The sequence below is a fragment of the Cyprinodon variegatus genome, unplaced genomic scaffold (assembly GCF_000732505.1).
Source record: "Cyprinodon variegatus isolate N-32 unplaced genomic scaffold, C_variegatus-1.0 Scaffold218, whole genome shotgun sequence".
NCBI classification, from domain to species: Eukaryota; Metazoa; Chordata; class Actinopteri; order Cyprinodontiformes; family Cyprinodontidae; genus Cyprinodon; species Cyprinodon variegatus.
In genome coordinates, this window is record NW_015150671.1 from 759,912 (window position 1) to 780,511 (window position 20,600).

At 35.2% G+C, this 20,600-nt stretch overlaps 1 protein-coding gene across 1 annotated transcript in view; it reads right to left on the reverse strand.

Annotated features, from left to right (window-relative positions):
- Positions 1-2,939: 2,939 nt before the first annotated feature.
- Positions 2,940-20,600, reverse strand: part of LOC107088441 (zinc finger protein GLIS3-like) — a 26,443-nt gene continuing 8,782 nt past the window's right edge. The window contains exons 5-10 of the mRNA XM_015380609.1: positions 13,651-13,812; positions 13,433-13,543; positions 7,491-7,605; positions 7,247-7,319; positions 4,418-4,563; positions 2,940-3,676 (exon numbers count right to left, since the gene is read on the reverse strand). Coding sequence (XP_015236095.1) covers positions 3,555-3,676; positions 4,418-4,563; positions 7,247-7,319; positions 7,491-7,605; positions 13,433-13,543; positions 13,651-13,812 — 729 coding nt within the window. The 3' untranslated portion in view covers positions 2,940-3,554. The remainder of the gene's footprint in view (positions 3,677-4,417; positions 4,564-7,246; positions 7,320-7,490; positions 7,606-13,432; positions 13,544-13,650; positions 13,813-20,600) is intronic.

A 20,600-nucleotide genomic window follows, 5' to 3' on the forward strand; every position in this document is an offset into this window, starting at 1 on the left:
AGATGATCAGAGAGCTTGCTGTTATTCAGTGTCTAAAAATAAAGCTAAATTAACACCATTACCTATTCCTTTGAATACTGGAAACTGACAAGTTTAGCCTGGAATGTAGTTATGATCTTACTTTCATAATAGGCGGACATTTTTCTCTTGTCTCGTTCAATGTAATCTCAGAGGGTGTGGAAAAGTAAGACTGCTGTAATTGTGTGACATTTCCTCACATTTTGCCCATATATTCCACAGTTTACAAAATATCCTAACATTTCTGCTGATTTTTAATCTGAAATCTTTTGGTGTCAATCATTTATTGTTTTTTCTTATTTTTTAGAAAAGTAGCAGTAGCGGTGTCTTCAAAACTCTTTTTATTGGGATGAATGACTGACCAAGTTTCACACAAATTGTGATTTTTCAGTTTTCCCAAAAACTGTTTTGTTCTTACAGTTTCTGTTGACTGATTAGTTCTTTATGTGAAATATATCTAAGATTTTTTTTTTAATATACTTTCCTATCAGAAGCCACTCAGACTTAGATATCCTGATCACCCTTTTCCTTGGGAAGCACAATAGTTACTCACTTTAATGAATATTCATTTTTTTCTCTTGTTTTTGATATCATATCTCTTAAAGGTGCAATTCTTTTTATTGCATTCTCAACATCTGGAACTAAAAGAATCTAGTTGCAGCTCTTGATTTCATATGGTGTTAATCCTAATCATTTTTCTTTTAACTCAGTGACAGTGAACCTTTTTATAACATCTGCTTCGAGAAGGAAAAAGCAATTCTTTTTGCACTTTTTTTGGTAATTACATTCGATCTCACAAATATATTCATGGTTTGTCCTGTAAAAGTACTTTGTGCAAATATAAATCTATCATCAAAATCATAAATCTCATATCATAAATCATCTATCTTTCAGGACCTCAAACATACCCACCTTTTCCACTTCCTTTGATCTATATCCAGCATTTGTTGTTTGTTTTATTAAATCATTAATTATGTCTTTTATTTTCCATCTTAAGTTAGAGTCTAATACCAAGGGAGGGTGGATGGAAGATGGAGGACTTCTACTTGGAATATAAGTGAATAGCTCCCTGTCATCCAGTATAATACAGATAAGCATGTGACCAGAGTTACACAGGTAATGTTGTAATTGTAATGCTTAATAACTTAAAATAACTCCATCAATTCCCCTTTTGTCTAGTCAAGTTTGCATTATTTCTGCCAAAATGCTCATCTTTCAATATATGCACTATATTGAAATTCCATGTATAATATAATCTATTATAATAGTCCCAACACTACAGTATTACCCATTTGGCTTTTATTTTGGATACTTTTCTATGATACAGTTTTCTTGTGCACTGTAAGATTATTTTACTTTACTGCGTTTTTTAACAACAAATTCTGAAATTTCTACACTGTAAAGGTGCAGCTTTTAATCATATTATAAATATGTAAAATGATAATAAATATATAGAAGTTTAATAACTTTGTTCTTCATTAGTACTGCTGGTTTTGATTCTAACTTTGTGCAAGCATATTTTGTTCTTCAAAGAATATGTTCACCTTAATTATTTTTTTGCAAACATAATTAGAACTAAAAAATTAGAGCTAAAAGTAAAAACTTAGAGCAGATTGTACAAGTGGGGCTAAAAATACATGATAAACTTAAATCTGACAGCAGCAACAAAACAAAGGCACATTGTTTAGCAGCTTTATTTCAACTACAAAGCCTTACGAACCACCTGTGTCCACAGCACAAGACTTTTTTTTTATTTGATAAGCTTTTACTAAACAGATGCTTTTTGGAAAAGCTGTCGTAGTTGTTGCTAAGCAACTAGTGAAATCTATCTGAAACATAACACTCTTGGTAAAAGATTTGAGTAAAACTGTTTGTCCTTTTAGCTTTAACTAAGTGGATGTGAAAGATGATTCCAACTGGACCCAGGCGGTTGGATGTTAAGAAAGGCTGAGATGATGCAAATTTCCGAATTGATATAGAGTTTATATTTCATAGGAATAATGGAACTCTAAACAAATAGAACACTGTTGGCCTTTACCTTTAAAGCCTTAGAGCCTTTAAATGTTTAACTCCTTAAACACAAAGATTCTTCTTTACATTGATGATGTAGCAGCATCTGGACAACTGTCACAATTCAATTAAGTTCTAATCAATTCAATTTAATAAAAAAAAAACTTTCTTTAATTTTCAAGACAAATAACATTTAAAACAAAAGCAGCTTCTAAAAAAAACAAAAAAAGCCTTTTGTTTATGCAAGAAATATGTGTGAAATCAGTTGCAATAAACATGGGAAAGGCGAAACGACTTCTGATCATCCACCAAAACACTTTAGCCTTAGAATTTAGAAAAATTTTCTTAGCCACTGTGGGATAATAATGGAATTTATTTTTGCTTCTATTCTAAATATGTAATGCTTTGAGGCATTAATGACCAAAGTGTTCGCCGTAAGGATCACAATTGTCGTTGACAGCATTTACAAGCCATAACATAAAAAAAAATAATAAATAAAAATACAATAATGCAATTCTAGTGTTTTGAATGGCAGGTTATGTTACAAACTGCCTTTCATTACTGTGGTTTATAACACCCATACTGGGCTTTCCACAGCAGTATCAAAATTCATCTGTAAGGTGCTGCTATGTTTAATTTCCAAGCTACTGCACTAAGACACTTCCCCTGACTTTGTCCCATTTACTGAATAAAAAGATAAAAATCTTAACTTTTAGGCTCAATTTTAAAATATAAAAGTTATTGTACCTTGGAATTTATTGTAAAAAAAGTTTTTTACAAAATAAATCTTTAGACAATTCATACATAATATAATAAAAAACACATAAAAGAGATAAAAGAAATTGTTTGCTTCTCTTATGCAAAACTAGAAAATTCAGTTTAAAATCACATAACAAGTAATGTACATTTTGATCATCTGTAAAAATACAAACAAGAAACAACTAATTATGATTTCAGCTGGTTAGTATAACAGCGTAACTCTTACCATATGGACAAATGAAAACGAGGAAGTCCAAAAGCATTACTTCATGCTTTAATAGAGGGCTTACCAATTTGTCGAGTTTAAATAATTTGTGGTAATAAAACATTCAAAACCACTGGTGTGAGCACAAACAGTCATTTGCCTTATTATCTAAGCACAGGAACACTCATTGCACATTACTACATTCAAGCAACAAGTAATACGTATGACATTGCTGTCAGATAATAAAGGCTGCCTTGTTACTATAGAAACCAAGACACGGTTCTAAGAAAAAACTGTAATAAATCATCCCTTGCATACTTTGCTTTGATTGCAGTGTTGACATTGTGCAAAATGCCACCTGAAAGGATAAAACATAAGACTTGCCATATGTTATATCTAAGACGTTCAGAAACCATGTAAAAAACATGAAAACCTTGAAGTTCTTCTGTAAGCAGCCCTCCTGAGACTTTCACAATTGATTACACAGTATAGTTGTACATTTAAACAATTTATTTGCTATAAAGTGATAAATCAGCATGATATCACTGACAACAGAGTAATTTCATGTCTCTGTATAAATGCTGGGGACATTGCTCGTAGTGTGATCCACCATACAAAAGTAATCCCCGCCATGCAACTCTTGATAAGCAGAGGCGTCTTGATTTCGAACGTGGACGCCACATTCTGCAGGAGATTGCAAACAGAAATACATTTATACACGTTTGCAGTGGGAGAGGAAGAAAATCAAACAGCAATAACGTACTTGTCCTTGGCACCTTTCTATGATCTACTCAAAGCGTTTCAAAGGCTATTTGTGAGGACGTCAAGCCATGGTGATAACTGACTACTGCAGAAAAGATGGTTTCCATAAGCACTACCATAAATACAGGGTCTAGAGGAGTTTTCCTATAGGGTAAAGGAGAAAGTGCCACTTTATCTTACTTATCCTGCTCTTACACATCAAACACTTGATACCAGAGAATCTTGTCAAGATCTCTGCAGCTGTCAAGTCTGGGTGGGAAACTATTTCCTTTTGAGCTGACAAGTATTTGAAAGGTACTTGATTGCTGCTGTACAGAAGCGACATCTGCTCCTAATGTTTATTGTAAAGACAAACGGCAAAGCACAGGTGATGGTTTTGACAAACTACTGTGCCTTGCAAGTGTTCAAAGCTCTTTAAATGATTTACATTTGGCAAAGCAACAAAAAATAAAATAAATCTTTCCTGCTTGTACTGAATTAGAGTAAAGACGAATATACAAATGGCACATTTTCCTTCCCATTAAAACTGAGTTATTTTAACCATGTTTTATCAGATTAAATCTATATGCTGTAGACTAAAGTTTCTTGTAATCTGACAAATTTCAAGGGGTGCAAATGCTTTTTCTTTTGATAAGTTTAGATTTTGTTTCTACTTTTGAATACCTGAGCTCTGATCTGCTACCTCTGGAGGCTGGCCAAGTTGCTTCAGATCACAGTTGTTCAGCAGCGCTGATCCGCTAGTAGGGAGAGGGTGGCATGTGGAGGAGGAAGGCACAGAGGTGTCCCTGGAGATCAGCTGATTAACAAATCTGAAGTATTTCAAGGTTGAATAAATGTACTATTCATAGAGGAAAATAAAAATACATTCTTTAAATAAGAGAACCCTGAACATATTCCTCAGCTGCTTCCAGTTCACTCTATTAAATACCATAATGAAAAATTATAACATGTATTTTATAAACAGAGATTTGAAACTGAATAAGGTTTTATTATATATGTAAAACTGTATAATCAAAAAAAAGTAGAAATACAGCTCTTATAAATATTATCAAAGTGTTTCATGGTATTTAAGTTACAATCTTCAGTAAAAAAAACTTAATGCAAATCTTTATATATAACTTCATTAAAAGAAACGTATTATACATAAATGTATTTTTTTCCTAATTTTGCAATAAACTAAACAGAAATACATAACAACTCATCAAAATCACGAGTTCATATTTAAAATTGTTATGGATGGAAACCGTAGCTAATTAAATTTGTTAGATATTTGCTTTAGGTAAATCACAAATTATTTCAAGCTCTCTCAAAAACACAGACCCTGACATCTGATTGGTTAAACTAGAATGCAGCTCAACCACTGACTAATCACCTTCTCACTCTGTCTCGATATTTTCTATATGTGTGTGGATGGAAAAGAAACCCTTCTTTTACACAAGTGCCCTACCTCACTTCCTCTAAAGCATTGTCTTATTGCAGTAATTTAATTCTGTTGCTGTGTAAAAACACTTTAAACTACATATACATCATCTGCTAATCATCATCTGCTGTGTAAAGTAAACAGTATTATTGAAACAGAGTGCCAGCGGCAATAGAAAAACACATAAATTAAAACAAAAACTTAAAACCTGGGATATTTCATTGTTTGGTTTGGCTGATTTTAAGGTGCTTAACACCTTGTGGGAAATTAACAAAGCATTTTTTTTATGCTTTTTGACTTTCTATCTGCTTTACTTCTGCCATATATTGGTGCAACAAACACACTGGATCTAGCCAATGCACAAAAAATGCACCTGTTTGTCCAGTAGGTGAAGAAAAATAAATTATATTTTTCTTAAACCCGTTAGTTTTGGTAATCCGAATTTGCAGCCTCATACTAAGTACTAATACTCATAAGGCTACTCTCTGCCAGTATAGTGCCTCTATATGGCAGGCTAGATTCGCCAAAGGGTTAAAAGGGAGTGGCGGCCTAGTAGGGGAGGGGCAGCCTCGTGGTTAGGGCATAGAGCTTGGAATCCTGAGGTTCTGAGTTCAATCCCCACTCCATAGACTGCCACTCTGGATCTCTGAGCAAGACCATTAACCCCACACTGCTCCCTGGGCACCCAACGGTGGCAGCCCACTGCTCCCCAAGGGGATGGGTTAAATACAGAGGTAAATTTCTACAATGTGAAATCAATAAAGTTCAATTATTTTATTATTTATAAACAATAGTAGATAGTTTAATTTATGCCTTTTCAGGCATTTAAAAAAATCGTTTTTGGTGATTTTGGTGGTGGCCAGTTAACAGCTTGAACATTGTAAGTTTATCCATAAAATAAACTTAATAACATCAAGCCCTATTATTGAGGAATAACCTTGATAATATACCCTTTTGAGAAAAGGAAGACAGATAGATCTGTATTTTTTTATAATTCGGTAGCTGCTGCATGTTTGAAATGTTTGAATACATGAAAATGAGATGAACTATTAGACTGAGAATTGTGTGTTAGTAGACAAAAAAAAATCCTTAGAAGATTTTACAATTGATTTAGCAACTAAAAAAAACTAACTACAGCCTTGTCTCTCTTCTTTCATTAGAGCATAAATGGTATTTTCTGGATTTTATGATTCAGTCATTGAATTCCTCAGCAGCTCTTGGTGGTGGCTATAGCATCCATTGAGGCAAGTGGTTGAGACCAATGAGTCAAGGCGAGGACTTCTCTCACAGGCTGATTGTCTGCTCAGACATCCCGCAGTGAAAGCTTTGGCTCACCGCTGGTCTGAGAACAATCCCAACCATTGAGGAGCCGTAAGCATCTGGCTGCTCATGAGGACAAAAAAATCCTTTGTTAGCTTCTTTGAAAAGAAGAGTTGATGAAGAGGCATTTTGCCCAGGTTGACAAGTGAATAATGTTTCTGGCCATTACATGTGAAAAGCTCCCTTTTTTTGTAACATCCACTACACAAACCCACATTAAACAACAAATAATAAAAATCACTGGTTGGCTGAATGTTTTATTGCTGCTTTCTTTTTTTTCTGGTATGAATCATACTGACTCCAGTCTGTTTTAATATATTTTGTCAGTCTAATTAAAATGAGTCACTCTCTTCAATATGAGATCTCATATCTCATAGAGATTTAGTTGTATAAATAAATGTGAAATACAATAAAAAAACAAAACTTAATAACTTTTAAGAAAATATTTTTGTTCCTAATTATTACTATTATTACAATTATAAATTTGGAACCTTGAATCCATGGCAACGAATGTTTGATTATTACCATCATTGAAAGATATGCCTGCATTCAAATTTGCGGTGAACAGAGAGCGAGTTATTTTTCAAGTAATGCTGACATTTTCTTGAAAGCAAGAACTAGAATTGGAATGCACAGCTGAAAGAAGTAGGGATTCATTGACGTGCTAACCAGTACTTCCAGAAATGCAAAAATATTTGAAACATATAAAAACATAAATTATGGTGATGAAAATATCTAAAGGTGTTTATTACCTGTAGTTATCTTGTACTGTGAACATCTGAGCCAGCTGGGAACTGTTATAAGTATCCTGTCCTTGTGTTGCACCTTTGGAACAGAAATGACAGATACTTCAGGGCTGAGAATCGAATCAAGAAACCTATTATATGGTTTTAATTGCATATGTTGTTGTTTTGGATGTCTTTATTTCCAATATTAAATGCATTTATGCAAACAGTTAGAGCATAAATATACAAAAGTATGACTCATGAGACGCACCAAGAGCTGGGTTCAAGCTGTCTATCCTCGCCAGAGGGGAAAGGTTGGAATGTAGAGAGTGAATAGTTAAACAGTCGGTCAGCATGTCTTGGGTTGCATCTGCAGACGATTTCATCTATAGAACCAACACAAAAAAGGTAAACATAAACAGAGATCGAGAACATAAAAGTCAGACAGGAAGTTTATTCTTTCGGTACCTAATGTATTTTTATGCTAACACTGACTCTATACCAGGCCATCTCTGAGCTTCAACCTGCATACACAGAGGGCGTTTTCATCATTGTTTGGGATTTTACCCAAGCTAACTTGAAGACTGTGTTCCCTCATTTCTACCAACATACGGACTTTGCAACTCGGGGTCAAAAAACTTTAGATTTAGCCTTCTCTAACATCAAAGATGCATTCTGCGCCGCTCCGGCCCCACCTCAGGTCATCAGACACCTTTCTGTCGTGCTAATTCCTGCATACAGGCCCCAGCTAATCAGGGGGAAACCAACAGTTGAGGAAGTCAGAGTGTGGTCTGAGGGGGCCATGGAGAAACTCCAGGATTGTTTTGAATGCTCTGAGTGGAACATGTTCAAAGCTGCAGCAACCTATGACAACAAAATAAATATAGATGAGTGTGCCATGACTGTGTCATCCTACATGAGCAAATGGATCACAAAGAACATAGCCACCGGCAAACCATTGACCCTGGATGAAAGGGGAGTTTCGGAAATCGCTAAAAGCATGGAACTAAGCTTTCAAAGCTTGCAATAGAGGGGCACTGAGGACAGTGCCAACTTTAAATGTACCATCAGATCAGCAAAGCAGAATCAAAGCCAGAAGATCCAGGATCTCTTCCATAAAACCAGCAACACCAGGAGGATGTGGCAAGGCATATGTGCAATCACAGACTACAACACACCCTCCACTCCCGTTGGATGATGCTGATGCTTCCTAAATGAACTAAAAAACTTCTTTAAAAGGTTAGACGCACTAAACAGCACTCCAGCAGTGAAAGCTGTTCCACATCAAGGAGAGGAGGCACTCAACCTGGATGTAGCTAAAGTGAGGAAAACTCTAAGAAGAGTCAACCTACGAAAGGCCCCAGGCCCCGATAACATACCAGGGCAGGTGTACAAGAAATGTGCAAGTCAGTTTGCTGGTGTCCTCACAGACATCTTTAACACCTCGCTGGAACAATCTATAGTGTCAGCATGATGCTACCATCATTCTGGTCACAAAGAAGCCTCAGGTCACCTCATTCAATTACTCCCGGCCTATCGCATCATGATGAAGTCCTTTGAAGGCTGGTAAAAGAACACATTGCTCCAGTCTGCTGCCAACATTCGACCCATTCCAGTTCACCTACCGACGGAACCACTCCATTGGTCAAAAGGGCACAAAAGCACATGTACTTCCTGCGGAGGATGAGGAGAACCCATCTACCCCACCCGACCTTCCACAGAAGAACTATAGAAAGTGTTTTGACCAGCTGTCTCACTGTTGGTGAAGTTGCTGCAGTGCAGCAGACTAGAAGAAGCTGAGAAGAGTGGTGAGACAGCAGAGATCATAGGGGCTTCTCTTCCTTCAATAAGAGACATTTCATCCCAGCGCTGGATGTCCCAAGCCCGTAACAAGCCCGTCACACCCTCACATGGACTGTTCTCAATGCTGCCCTCTGGGAAGAGGCTTTGCAACATTTTATGCAGGTCCAGCATATTCCAAAACAGCTTCTTCCCTACCGCCATCAGATTGCTGAACTATTGGAAAAACTCTTAATCATGTCACCGACTCTGCATCACACTGACAACATCAAACCAAAACTCTAAATAATAGCACCATATATACTTAATGCTTTGAACTTCCGTATCAATACTTTTTTTTTGCACTATGTTTGTTTCTCCTGTACTGTTAACATTTGATCACTGATGCACTTTAAGAAAAGAAAATGTCATGAAAGCTATACAAAATTAACTTTCGTTTTGTATACACTCTGTGTATACAAAATGGCAATAAGTGTTGTGTACGTCTAAAGTCACTGAGCAGGTCTGCAACTATTTACTTCTACTGCTATAAAATTAAGGAAACTGATCCAAACCACTTTTTGTAAGATTGTTCTCAGGGACTTTTTTCACGATGACCACATCCTTCCCTGTGGCCTTGTGCCCCAGAAAATAATGTTTCTCCTGCCCCTCAGCTGTTAACAATGACAGATATAACAAAGAAAACCAAATAAAGGTGACTTAGAAAAAATATGGCTGATGGGACAAATAACTTTCTTATACGTGGTTTTCACTGCTACTACTACAATACAAATAGATAAAGAAATAAACCGATAAACCAAGCATTGAGACAATGATGTTGTCAGAAGATGTGACCAGTAGAAAGCACATATTTACATATAACATAACAAATTAATAATTTTCTGGAATTTTCATTATAAAAGTCAAAGCTAATCTGTAGAATGCAGTTAATGTTTGAAATCAGCCGACAACCCTGAATCAAGGCTACTTTGAATTGGCTTAAAGCCGTCATGCATGATTGATTAAAAGCTACAGAAATTTTTTTACTTTAGTCATTTTTTTGCTGATAAAAAGTGTGAAAGCCTCATCTAATGAGTCATCAGCTTCAACATTTTAGAAAATGTGCAGAAATCAAATAAAGCATCTGTTTATCAGATGTTTTATGAATCCAGAGGCATGTAAGGACAATCCGAATACCACTGGTAAAGATTAAAAAACTTATATTATCTAAACTTGGCTGATAATCATTTTGCTTATCTAATAAATGCCTTGACTTTGTGTTAATGCCTAATATTTATTGATAGCTTTATTTAATAGGCAATACAATTCAGGATGTTTTAAGTTTCAGAGTAAATTTGGAAAAGTTTACTTCTCAGACTTTGCTTCTTCTGACATGCAAACAACAACGAATATCCAAGTGAATACAACAGTTTTTAAATTATTTGCATTTTTAAACAAATAATTATTTAAGTTAAAAGGCCTTAGAAAATCTAAATTCACCCAAATAAAATAACTATTCATGCCACCTATGTAGTAACTTCCATCAAGTCACTGAGGAGGGATTTTGATCCTCTCTTTAAAGCAGAAATGTTTTCATTCAGCTACACTGGTTTTAAGGATAAAAGGCATTCCTTAAAGTCATATAACAGCAGGTAAAGTCATAAACAGATGGCCTTACAGTTTTCATGGTTCCAACAATAGCAACTAGTTTTCAGGTCCTAAGGAAGTAAAGCATTCCCTTACCGTTCCACTTCCACGTTTTAATAGAAGCATGTTTTTTTTTTCTTTCTTAAATAGTATATTAATTTACGGTATGGAAGATATAACAGGATGATCACCTTCCAAAAATTTTCACTTTTGCCTCTGCAGTCCACAGAAAATTTTCTCAAAGGTTTTGGGGATCATGTATTTTGGGAAATTTGTTAGCATTTTAAACTTTGCCATCAAAATGATTTTGTTAAGTTTATATCTTTTTGTTAAATCTTAACTTCTGACCTGAACTCTGGCAAGTGTTTGTCTGCAGTACTCAATCAATGCAATCAAATAAATAATGAAGAATATCGTGGGATATTCGCAGCTTCTGTTCTACAGTGTAGTTCAATGTTTCCTAACCTTTTTTGACTTGTGTACCCCTTTGCGCAATTTGTCCTACCATGAGCACCCTCTCAGTCAAAGGTATTGATTAAAAAGTGGATTATACAATAAAAAGTATTTTATTTAATCTTTTTAACTTTAGCATTTCATTAATTGGCAGGTTATTTTTCCCAAGTCAAATACAAAAAAACAACATAAATATGTTGCCCGGAACCTAGTGCAGAATCAAATTATATACAGAATAAAATCCTACTATTAATCTGCTTTCATAAAACTGGAGCTTCTCTGAGTTACTCCCATAAAATCACATTTAAACTTGATGAAATGAGAACAAAATACTGAACAATAATTATAATAAGACTGACTTCATTTGTCTTACTTTCTTTTCATCATTGATGACACCTGAGCTTGCTTTGATTAGGAGTGGAGAAGCAGCTGATACCAGGCTGTTCTCTACAACCAGTCTGTTCCTCTGCTTGGTTTTGATGTGTGTCAAAGTTAGAGATGAACTGAGAGAAAAACATACTTCTTGGTTTAAAAATGCTTGTTTTATTTTTTAGTTGGCTCCTCATAAAGTAGAAAAGATCCCAGCCCTATATAATTATCGGAGAAATAAAACATTTTAATGTACCCCTTGCAGCGACAGCTAGGGGTACGAAAACCTCTGTTAAGAATCACTGGTGTAGCTTGCTACCATCAGTGCATGAATGGATGAATGACTGAATGGAGCCTTAAGCGCTTTGGAGTTCCATGACTTGAAACTGCACTATATGAGCAAAGGCAGTTAACTTAACAATGTGGCAAAAAGGATAAAACAAGCAAAAGACATGCAGAAAGTTTTGCTTATCCCACACTCTAATAATCTTTATGCAGGAAATTAAATATGCCTATTTCAGACTGGTGTGTTTTGAATTTTAAAAATATTTTAGGAGAAAACAATAAAGGTGTCATATTGCAGCTTTCTAAAAAAAAAAAAAAAAAGTCTTACAAATTAGAACTCTAAATGTTTTTTTTTTTAATTTGTTTTCAGCATTATCTTGTTTTTTTTTTATATGTTTATGTTGTGAAACTTTTGTCCCCATAATAAAGTGGGTAAACACTTTCAATATACAGATACATTGGATACATCAAGAATTGGATCCGGTTTAAAAACAAGTCTGTAGGTAAGTCACAATGACTTGCTTAGGTGACCCTTAAAAGTATACACACAGTCTTGTCATATATGTCAATGCATTTGTTCTTACTTTTCTTCATTTGTTAAATTTGTTCTTTCCTTTTTGGTGCAGTTAAAATATATTTCTCTTGAATCTCTATCTTTTATTCTGTGGTTTTTAGTTTCTTTTAGTATCAACTGAGCTTTCGATTAATCTCCTTATCTTAATGTGCATTTCTTTATCCTTCCCTTGCTGCACCTGGTTTCCTTTGATTACCACTTTGGTTCATTTGTTGTGCTGAGTATATTAACTCAGTGGTTTTTTGTTCATAGTTAAATTCTTTTATTTTTATGTAAAGAGCCTTTCTCACATCTGATTCTTTGTTTCCCCCCCTCTGCTTCATATCCTGCTTGCCCTGCGCAAAACCATTCTGTCTACCTCTTCGTCTAATAGCTTCACATTACTGCATTTGACACCCAAATATGACAAGAAACTATCTTTGTACAATAAAGGCTTTTTGACTTTTGATGACAATGACAATAAAACCAAACATATCTTTGCAAATTCCCAATTATCTTGTTAGAATCTAAGATGACACACGCTTGAAAATGTAAAACCTTTTTTTACTCAGATGCAAAAATCCTAATAGCAAAATTGCACTACTGTAAAGTGCAACTTTTAATGGAGTGCGTCTCAGTGGGAAAACACAAGGAAGACAAACATGACTGAGTCATTTTGTGAGACCCTTTTCTGCCTCTGTTAACCTAAGTGTGCATAAATTGACAAACCCTACTGCTAGTCATTTCTAACCGCATGCACACCTTTAATTAAAGATAATGATCTTCTGTGTACAGTTAAGTTCCACAGCTAAGTGAGTGGGATGGAAAGCCTGTCACAGAGCTAATTAGGATGAAGGAAAGCACAATGAAATGAAATATGTCACATACTGTATGTTAGAGAGGCTTATTTCATGTGCACAGCTGTCATGTTGAGAAAGTGAAGTTAATTTTTCATCATAAGCCTCTAAAGACAAATGCCTGAGCTCTTCTACAAACACATCACACATTATGAATCTCCCATTATGCTTTATATATATATATATATGTATATATATATGACACATGAAGAAAATGCAATATATACAGTGATCTAGCATGTGACACTGAAATAAAGTTAGTAAACTCACCTTCTTTCTTAACTGCTGCTCTTTGGTAGAATGGGACTTCATATGTTTCCTCAAAGAACTGGGGTCAGTGTAACGTTTTGCACACCCAGGAACCTGGCAGCCATATGGCTTCTGCACAACCACGGACATATAAACCTCGTAGGTGAGCACATACTGATCCAAAGAATTGAAATAACATCTCTAATTATACAGTTTGATTGTTATGAGCTACCACTCACTGTGTCCAGGTGTGTTCGCTGGTGTTTAGCTCTGTCACTTGAGTTGCTGAAAGCTTTGTGGCAACCTGGGTGCTGACACAGATAGGGCTTCTCCCCTGTGTGGCTGCGCAGGTGGATCTTCAGGTTTTCAAGCCGAGAGAAAGCCTTGTTGCATCCTTCAAACTGTGACAGGATAAATATAAAGTGCGGTTAGATTGAGACCAACTCATAGGTTGGCAGATTTAAAAACGAGAAAAGGTTTGAAGCGAGTCACAATCAAATAAAATGTGTTATTTTCTCATGATTCCCGAATTCATAAAAGTCAGAGAATCATCTTTAAAAAAACAGAACCAAAATGTTTTTAAACTGCCTTGAAACAAATATTGGACACCCAACCACCTTTAAATAAATCAAGTAAAATTAGAATGATAAAGTTTGATACTCTTTTGTCAGAGTTAGTCTGCTGATAGATCATAATATACAGTCCTGAACTGAGAAGTGTAGGTTTTATCATTTCTTTACAAGTACAAATCAAATTAATTCCCCCCTTTTAATCTGACACATACGTAAAAAAGAGAGCCTTTCGATAAATTTTCAGAAAAACAGTTCTTAAATAGCATCCCCTTGTTTATAATTGCTTAAAATAAGTAAATAATTACATGCATCATTGTTCTGTGAAGACCTAGGAGGTTGTTTAGAGAACTTTAATAAACTATGAATCAAAGGAATGTAGCAGGTAGATAAAGGATAACATCATGGAGAAGTTTAAGCCATGGTTGGGTTATAAAGCAATACCATAAAGCACTGCTGAGTCCGTCATCTGAAAATGGAAGATAAGAGTCGAACCACAATCCTACAGTGCCAAAACATGGCTGTCCGCCTCACCTGACCAGACTGGGCTAGTTAGGCATTGATGAGAGAAGCATCCAAGAAGCGCACTGTAGTTCTGGGGAAGTTACATCAAGCAGCTGGTGGTGTGATTTACAAATCTGGCCTTTGTGAAAAAGTTGAAATATGAAAGGAATTGTTGAAATTAAGTTTCAAGAAGTCCTGTTTGAAATTTTATAAAAACCTCTGGAGGTAAGAGTAAATGCCACAAAGATGATGTTCTGTCATCTGTTTTTTTTTTTTGCTTTCACACTGCACATCACCTCCAACCTATCATCTACAATGTGATACATGGAGGCTAAACTATTATGCGGTGTGCTTTCATTCAGCAGGGATAGTGAGACAGTAGAATGAAGGGAGCTAAATACAGATCAATCCTGAAAGGAAACCTGTTAGAGCGCGTGATAAGTATAAGATCGGGGTGGGGGCTGCCCCTCAGGCAAAACAGCTACCATAAATGTACAGTTTGAGCTACACTAAAGCATATTTATATATTATGATGAGTAATGGTAATGCCTCTCCATTGCAAATAGTAATGCAATGATTTCTTACATGTGAAAATGTGTTGGAGACAAACCCCAAAACATGTTTAGTTGTAGGACAATATGGTTCTATGCAGAGTCAACTGAAAAGAAATGCATACCCTAGATTTTAAATTTAATTCAATAATCAAATCTTAATAATTAAGTATAAATGATCTAAATATTTTGCATATGCCTTTACAGTTATAGGTTTCAGTTCAGAGTAATAAGGTTTAGTTTCCTTACAAACCACTTGTTTTAATGCTTACATTTTCCAAAATGATGTCCTTATCAGATTAGACCATAAATATGTTATGTTTGCAATATGACCAGCAGGGGTCAGTGTTTATACATTCATAGCAAAGGCTCTGATCGTTTTTGAAACATACATCTTAAATCACCTTGGCAGCATTGGGCTGCTAAGAATTATAACAAAAAGCAAAATAACAAATTAAAGTTGTTATTTTTAATACACATTAAGGTTTACTATAAGACTGCTAAAAATGCAGTTATGAAAGGCAGCACCATGCAGGCGGTATTCTGCAGGTTTAATGTCTGACATTGGAAGAAAACATTAATTCCGTGTCTAATTCCACACAACATAACTGCTTACTGCATCATGCGACTGGTGACTTCATCCGTAAAACTCGCAAATCATTCAGAGCCTTTTCTTCTAAGTCTTGGAACATATTTCTCTCTCGCTGGGGGGTTTGAAGAGGTGGCTATTGACTGGGATAACAGACCATGTCTGTTAGTGTTATTCTTTCTCTAGGATTGAATTCCTCACATTTAATACCTCTGAGTCATTACTGCAAAAAACTAAATTAACTTTTTTCCTCCCACAGGATTAGAAATTCTTCTCTTTCTTTCTTAACAGAGTGAGTCTCTATATAGAAAAGTCAAACAAGCCAATCTTGTTTTTGCAGTTGAACTTGAAAATAGATTTTCACTTTCTTTAAAGGAAGGCATTTACATGGTATGTTTTAAAATTTGTACAGAGATTAAATTCCAAACATTTGGTGGAAAAATAATTTTTCTGGGAAACACAACAAAATGAAAAAAGAGAACGTATATAAAATATTTGACATTAACCTCCATTTAAAAAAGATCTGTTGGCTCGCTGTCTATTTTATCTTGGAAAGGTCACTTTAAAGGCTTTGCATTATAATAAGCATCTGGGCTTCAATTAGCGCAAGAAAAAAAGGACACCTGTCTGAAGCAACACAGACAGAGATAAATAACCTCTAAAGACCAATCTGGACCAGCCCAACTTAAAACTAAAATCCTGGAAGACAAGCCAAGTCCAGAGGTAGGTAACTGTGTTACTCACGCTCTGCTTTTCTATGTTCCAAAGCTCTCATGAAGAGGGCTTTTTACTGTGCCACAAGGGATGTTTGGGGATGAAAAGAAAGCAGTGTGGCTCCTCAGTCTTACAGCCAACGTCTGACAGATTCTGGCAGATACTCGCACCCCAGATGAACAATGACAGCTGCTCTATGTGCCAGCGGACTCTGTCTGATGCCCGGTTCAGGTCTGAGGTCATTTCACTATCCCAAAACTGGTTTTAACACATTTATTCATGCCTTTTCTATATCTTTCTCTGTCACACCTTTGAGGAATATTTAAAATCCAGTCAACTAGTTTTAGATCATGTTAGATCTAAACCACAAAATCTGGACATCTATTTATTCATAAATCAGATGTTTGCAAACAGTTATATCAAACATTGTTTCCTGTTTGATAAACATTTTCTAAATTCTACCTGTTTTAAGTTGATAACGCATTTAAATTTTGTTGTTTTTTTAATTGCACAAGATTCACAAGAATAGTTTGAAAGAATAGTGGTCAATTACTTCTGACAAATTAAGCATCTCATTCAGGTTTCTTGAACTTGTTGCTCTTAACTACTATAAAAAAAATTGCCATCATAATGGGGGTCCATTTGTACATTTTAACTTCGTTGTAGATGTTTCAATGATGAGGTGTTACCTAAAAATATCCATATGAAGTTATATTCACTTAACACCATTTGTTTTTAAGGTACAGCAGTAACTCCTGCAACGAAACTCCCACATACACATTCTTGAATTTAACTCAGCTATTTTTCTTCAAATTATAAACCCTTTTTTGTACTAGCAGACCATTGGACACATTTGTCTCTCACATTTGACTTAATATGGAAAGTATAGTTATGCTTTTGGGTTACTTTTGGAGTGAAGGCTTATTCCTAGCTGAATTGCATTTCAGCCTATGCACAGTAGGTACAGACAAAACTGGTTTGACTATGGATGATGTCTCTGCTCCAGCCAGCAGTTTTACAAGCTTCTTTTTTTTTTTTTTTGCACTGCTCTGCTCACAGTATCTGCAAATGCAGTAACTCTGCTAGCTTTATTTTTGGTATAATTTTTTTAAAGAACTCCAATTCCCCAAAGTTTCTTTTCGTAAGGATTTTTCCCCCTGGTGTTAGATGCTATACAGCTAAAATGATTTATGCCAAACTCTCTTCATTTTTGGACCAAAAATTATAATATGTTACCATAACAACCATTGCAAGTAGATCAGCAACATCCTCAAAGCTGGAATAGTACTTCAACTACTTCCACAGGATGCATAGCAGGTTAAAGGAGAAGAGAGAGGAGGAGAAAATAAAAGCAATTTATTCCATCAATCGTAACGGGCAATGTAGGATTTCACAGGGATATAGTAAGAAAACTCCAAGCCCTAGCAAGAGACCATCCATATTTAGAATGCAATATTATGTGTTTTACTAAAACATGGCTGCAAGATTATATCCTGGACTCCAGTATCTCTACACCAGGCTTTTTGACCATACAAACAAACAGAGATCTAAAAAAAGGCTGGAAAATTCAAGGGAGGTATGTTGGGAGTGTTTGTGAACAACAGATGGATCTGTCCATGAATTGTTACTGAAAATTTGAATCTTTACGGCCAAGAATGTTAGCTGCTGGCAGGAAGATTTTGTCTATTCTATTTAACCAAGAGAGTTTACCGCTGTTGTTTTGACAACTATTTATATTCCACCTTCCAAAAGTGTGTGTAATGGCATGAGTGCCATTATTTGTAATCTGCAGACACAACAGTCAAATGCATTTGTGGCAATGACTGGTAATTTTAAATTCGCCTCACTTTCCACTACACTTTCAACGTTTTAACAGTTTATCTGCTTCTGTACAAGAACAACAAAACACACATTTCTATTAAATAAGACCTCATCTTTCTCCTTTTTCTTTGCTCAGACAATAAACCTCTTTATAAGAGGCAACCTGCATTAAAAGTGACTGTAAAAAGATGGTCACAAGATGCTGAAGAAGCCCTGCAAGGTTGCTTTAAGGCTATAGCCACATGGGGATAACTCCAGAGGCTGACACACAATTACAGTGTGTTTAATAAACCCTGGATCACCAGTGATCTGAAAACTGCTAAACAAGAAAAAGAGCCTTCAGGAAGGGAACAGGGAATCACTGAGGAGAGGCAACTTAAGGTCAAAATAGGAGCAAGTGAGGAGGCTTACAGGAAGGAGCTGGATAGGCAGCCCCAGAGTCCTGAAGGCCTGCATAACAACAACAAAAAAAACTGCTAACAATTACTGATCACATTGAATACAGCACTCCTTCAAGCAGCTTGCCATACAATGATTGTTCATAGGTTAAAAACAAAGTTTAAATAGCTATTTAAATTTTCTATAAGCTGATTAATCACAAGATGCTTTCCTTTGAAGTATTGCATATTGGGTTAGTTGACAGGCATTTTGCCACCCAGCACTCATACTCTCTGGCAAGAACTTTGCTTCTTTCAGAAAATAAATTACCCTACTGTATCAAAACGTTCTGAAATTATATACTGTAGCTATTTGGAGCTCTACCCTGAAAAGGAAAAAAAGGTAAAATATACTATAATTGAAATGAGAATTTGACAAGCAGTCAATACAAACATCAAATAATGAACTTCTATTTGAATAAAGTCAGAAAACTCCCATTTCACTTTCAAATGATCTTTAAAGTCTTTGGATAGAATATGCTTGTAAAGCCCTTAAGGATACAATCACTGGGACCCTGAAACTGACAGGCAGGTTGTATTTTTGAAAGAAACTGTTTAATAATTGTTCACCTAATTGTGGGATAACTGGTGCAAGTCTGAACCTGCCTTGTGTGTGCAAAGTGTAACAAGAGCTGTTCTATGTGTTGTTAGCAAAGTGAGCCTCTGATATTATACACTCTGTGTATCTCTCAGTCATTTTCTGAAAAAAAAAATATATGTAATTTTTTTTATGTATTTAAACTTATTAAATGATTTGTTTTTTATGCATAATTTCAACTTAAAGGTTACTAAATCAAACTTTAATTAAGAAAATGAGTCTTATAAGGAGTAAGAAAGTCCAAGCAAATGACTGCGGTTAAACTGTTAAAATGTTCTCTTTTTATGCCCAGATGTTTCCTAAAAAAAATAACTGCAAGCTCAAATTCTCCTTTTGGCAATAAGCTGCCGCCATAAATCTTTAATTACTAAATGATTAGAGGGAGCCATCAAACAACAGCAGCCTCCATGGCAACAGAGCTGGTTTCAACTAATAAGTAAGTATTTTGGAGCAGAAGGTCGACTGCAGGTATGCATGAAGTTAAAATTTAACTTGTTAAAAGCAGCAAAATGGAGGATGTTTGGCCGATGGTTTCTTAATTATCATCCAAGTCTTAAGTGGGAGTGAGGAAAAGACAACACGATTTATGTGCCTCTACTCTTGGACCTGCTAGGTAAAAATTGACTACAGATACAAAACCTGCAGGACCCTTCAGCGAGAAAAGGTACATCTATTGACATAGCACCATTCACACACAAATAAATCTGACACACTTTAAATAAAAAAAACTAAATAAGAAAATCTAAGATGTCAAAATGCAGGTTATATCTCTAATCTTAAAATCTTATTAGTGCTGCACTTATCAATGCTGTGGAAAATAATATGTTTACGGTCCAAAATTGAGGGAGCCAAAGTTTTGTCATTGCTCAGGTTTTTCAGGGAGGTTGTTCCAGAACTGATGCGTATAAATTCTGAATGCTGCGCTCCCTTATTTGGTCCTGGCCCTGGAAGACTGAGAAATAAAGTCTCTGATAATTTAAGAGGTCTTCATGGTTTATTATTGAGAAATAATTCTGAAATGTACTGTACGTTAAACAAAAACTATTCAATACTTTATGAAAAATGACAGATTTTGAGATAAAAGCTTTTCCTCCAGAAACACAGTTTGACTTATTTAATAAAAAAAACAAGCTGTTATATGTCTTTTGGAGGAGGGTGAGATTATGAATAATTATAAATCCCTCTTTAAGCTTTCAGGAAAAGAAAGACATAAACATTTTATCATAGAAAATATTTCTGAGCATAGTTATATTTATTAAATACTTTCAAAAACAGGTAAAAATGTATTCCCTATATTGTCTTTGAATAATATGCTAAAGTGTAACTAATGAATCCCCAAATATACACTTAAGTTATTAATAAAAAAAAAGTAAATATATATATATATATATATATATATATATATA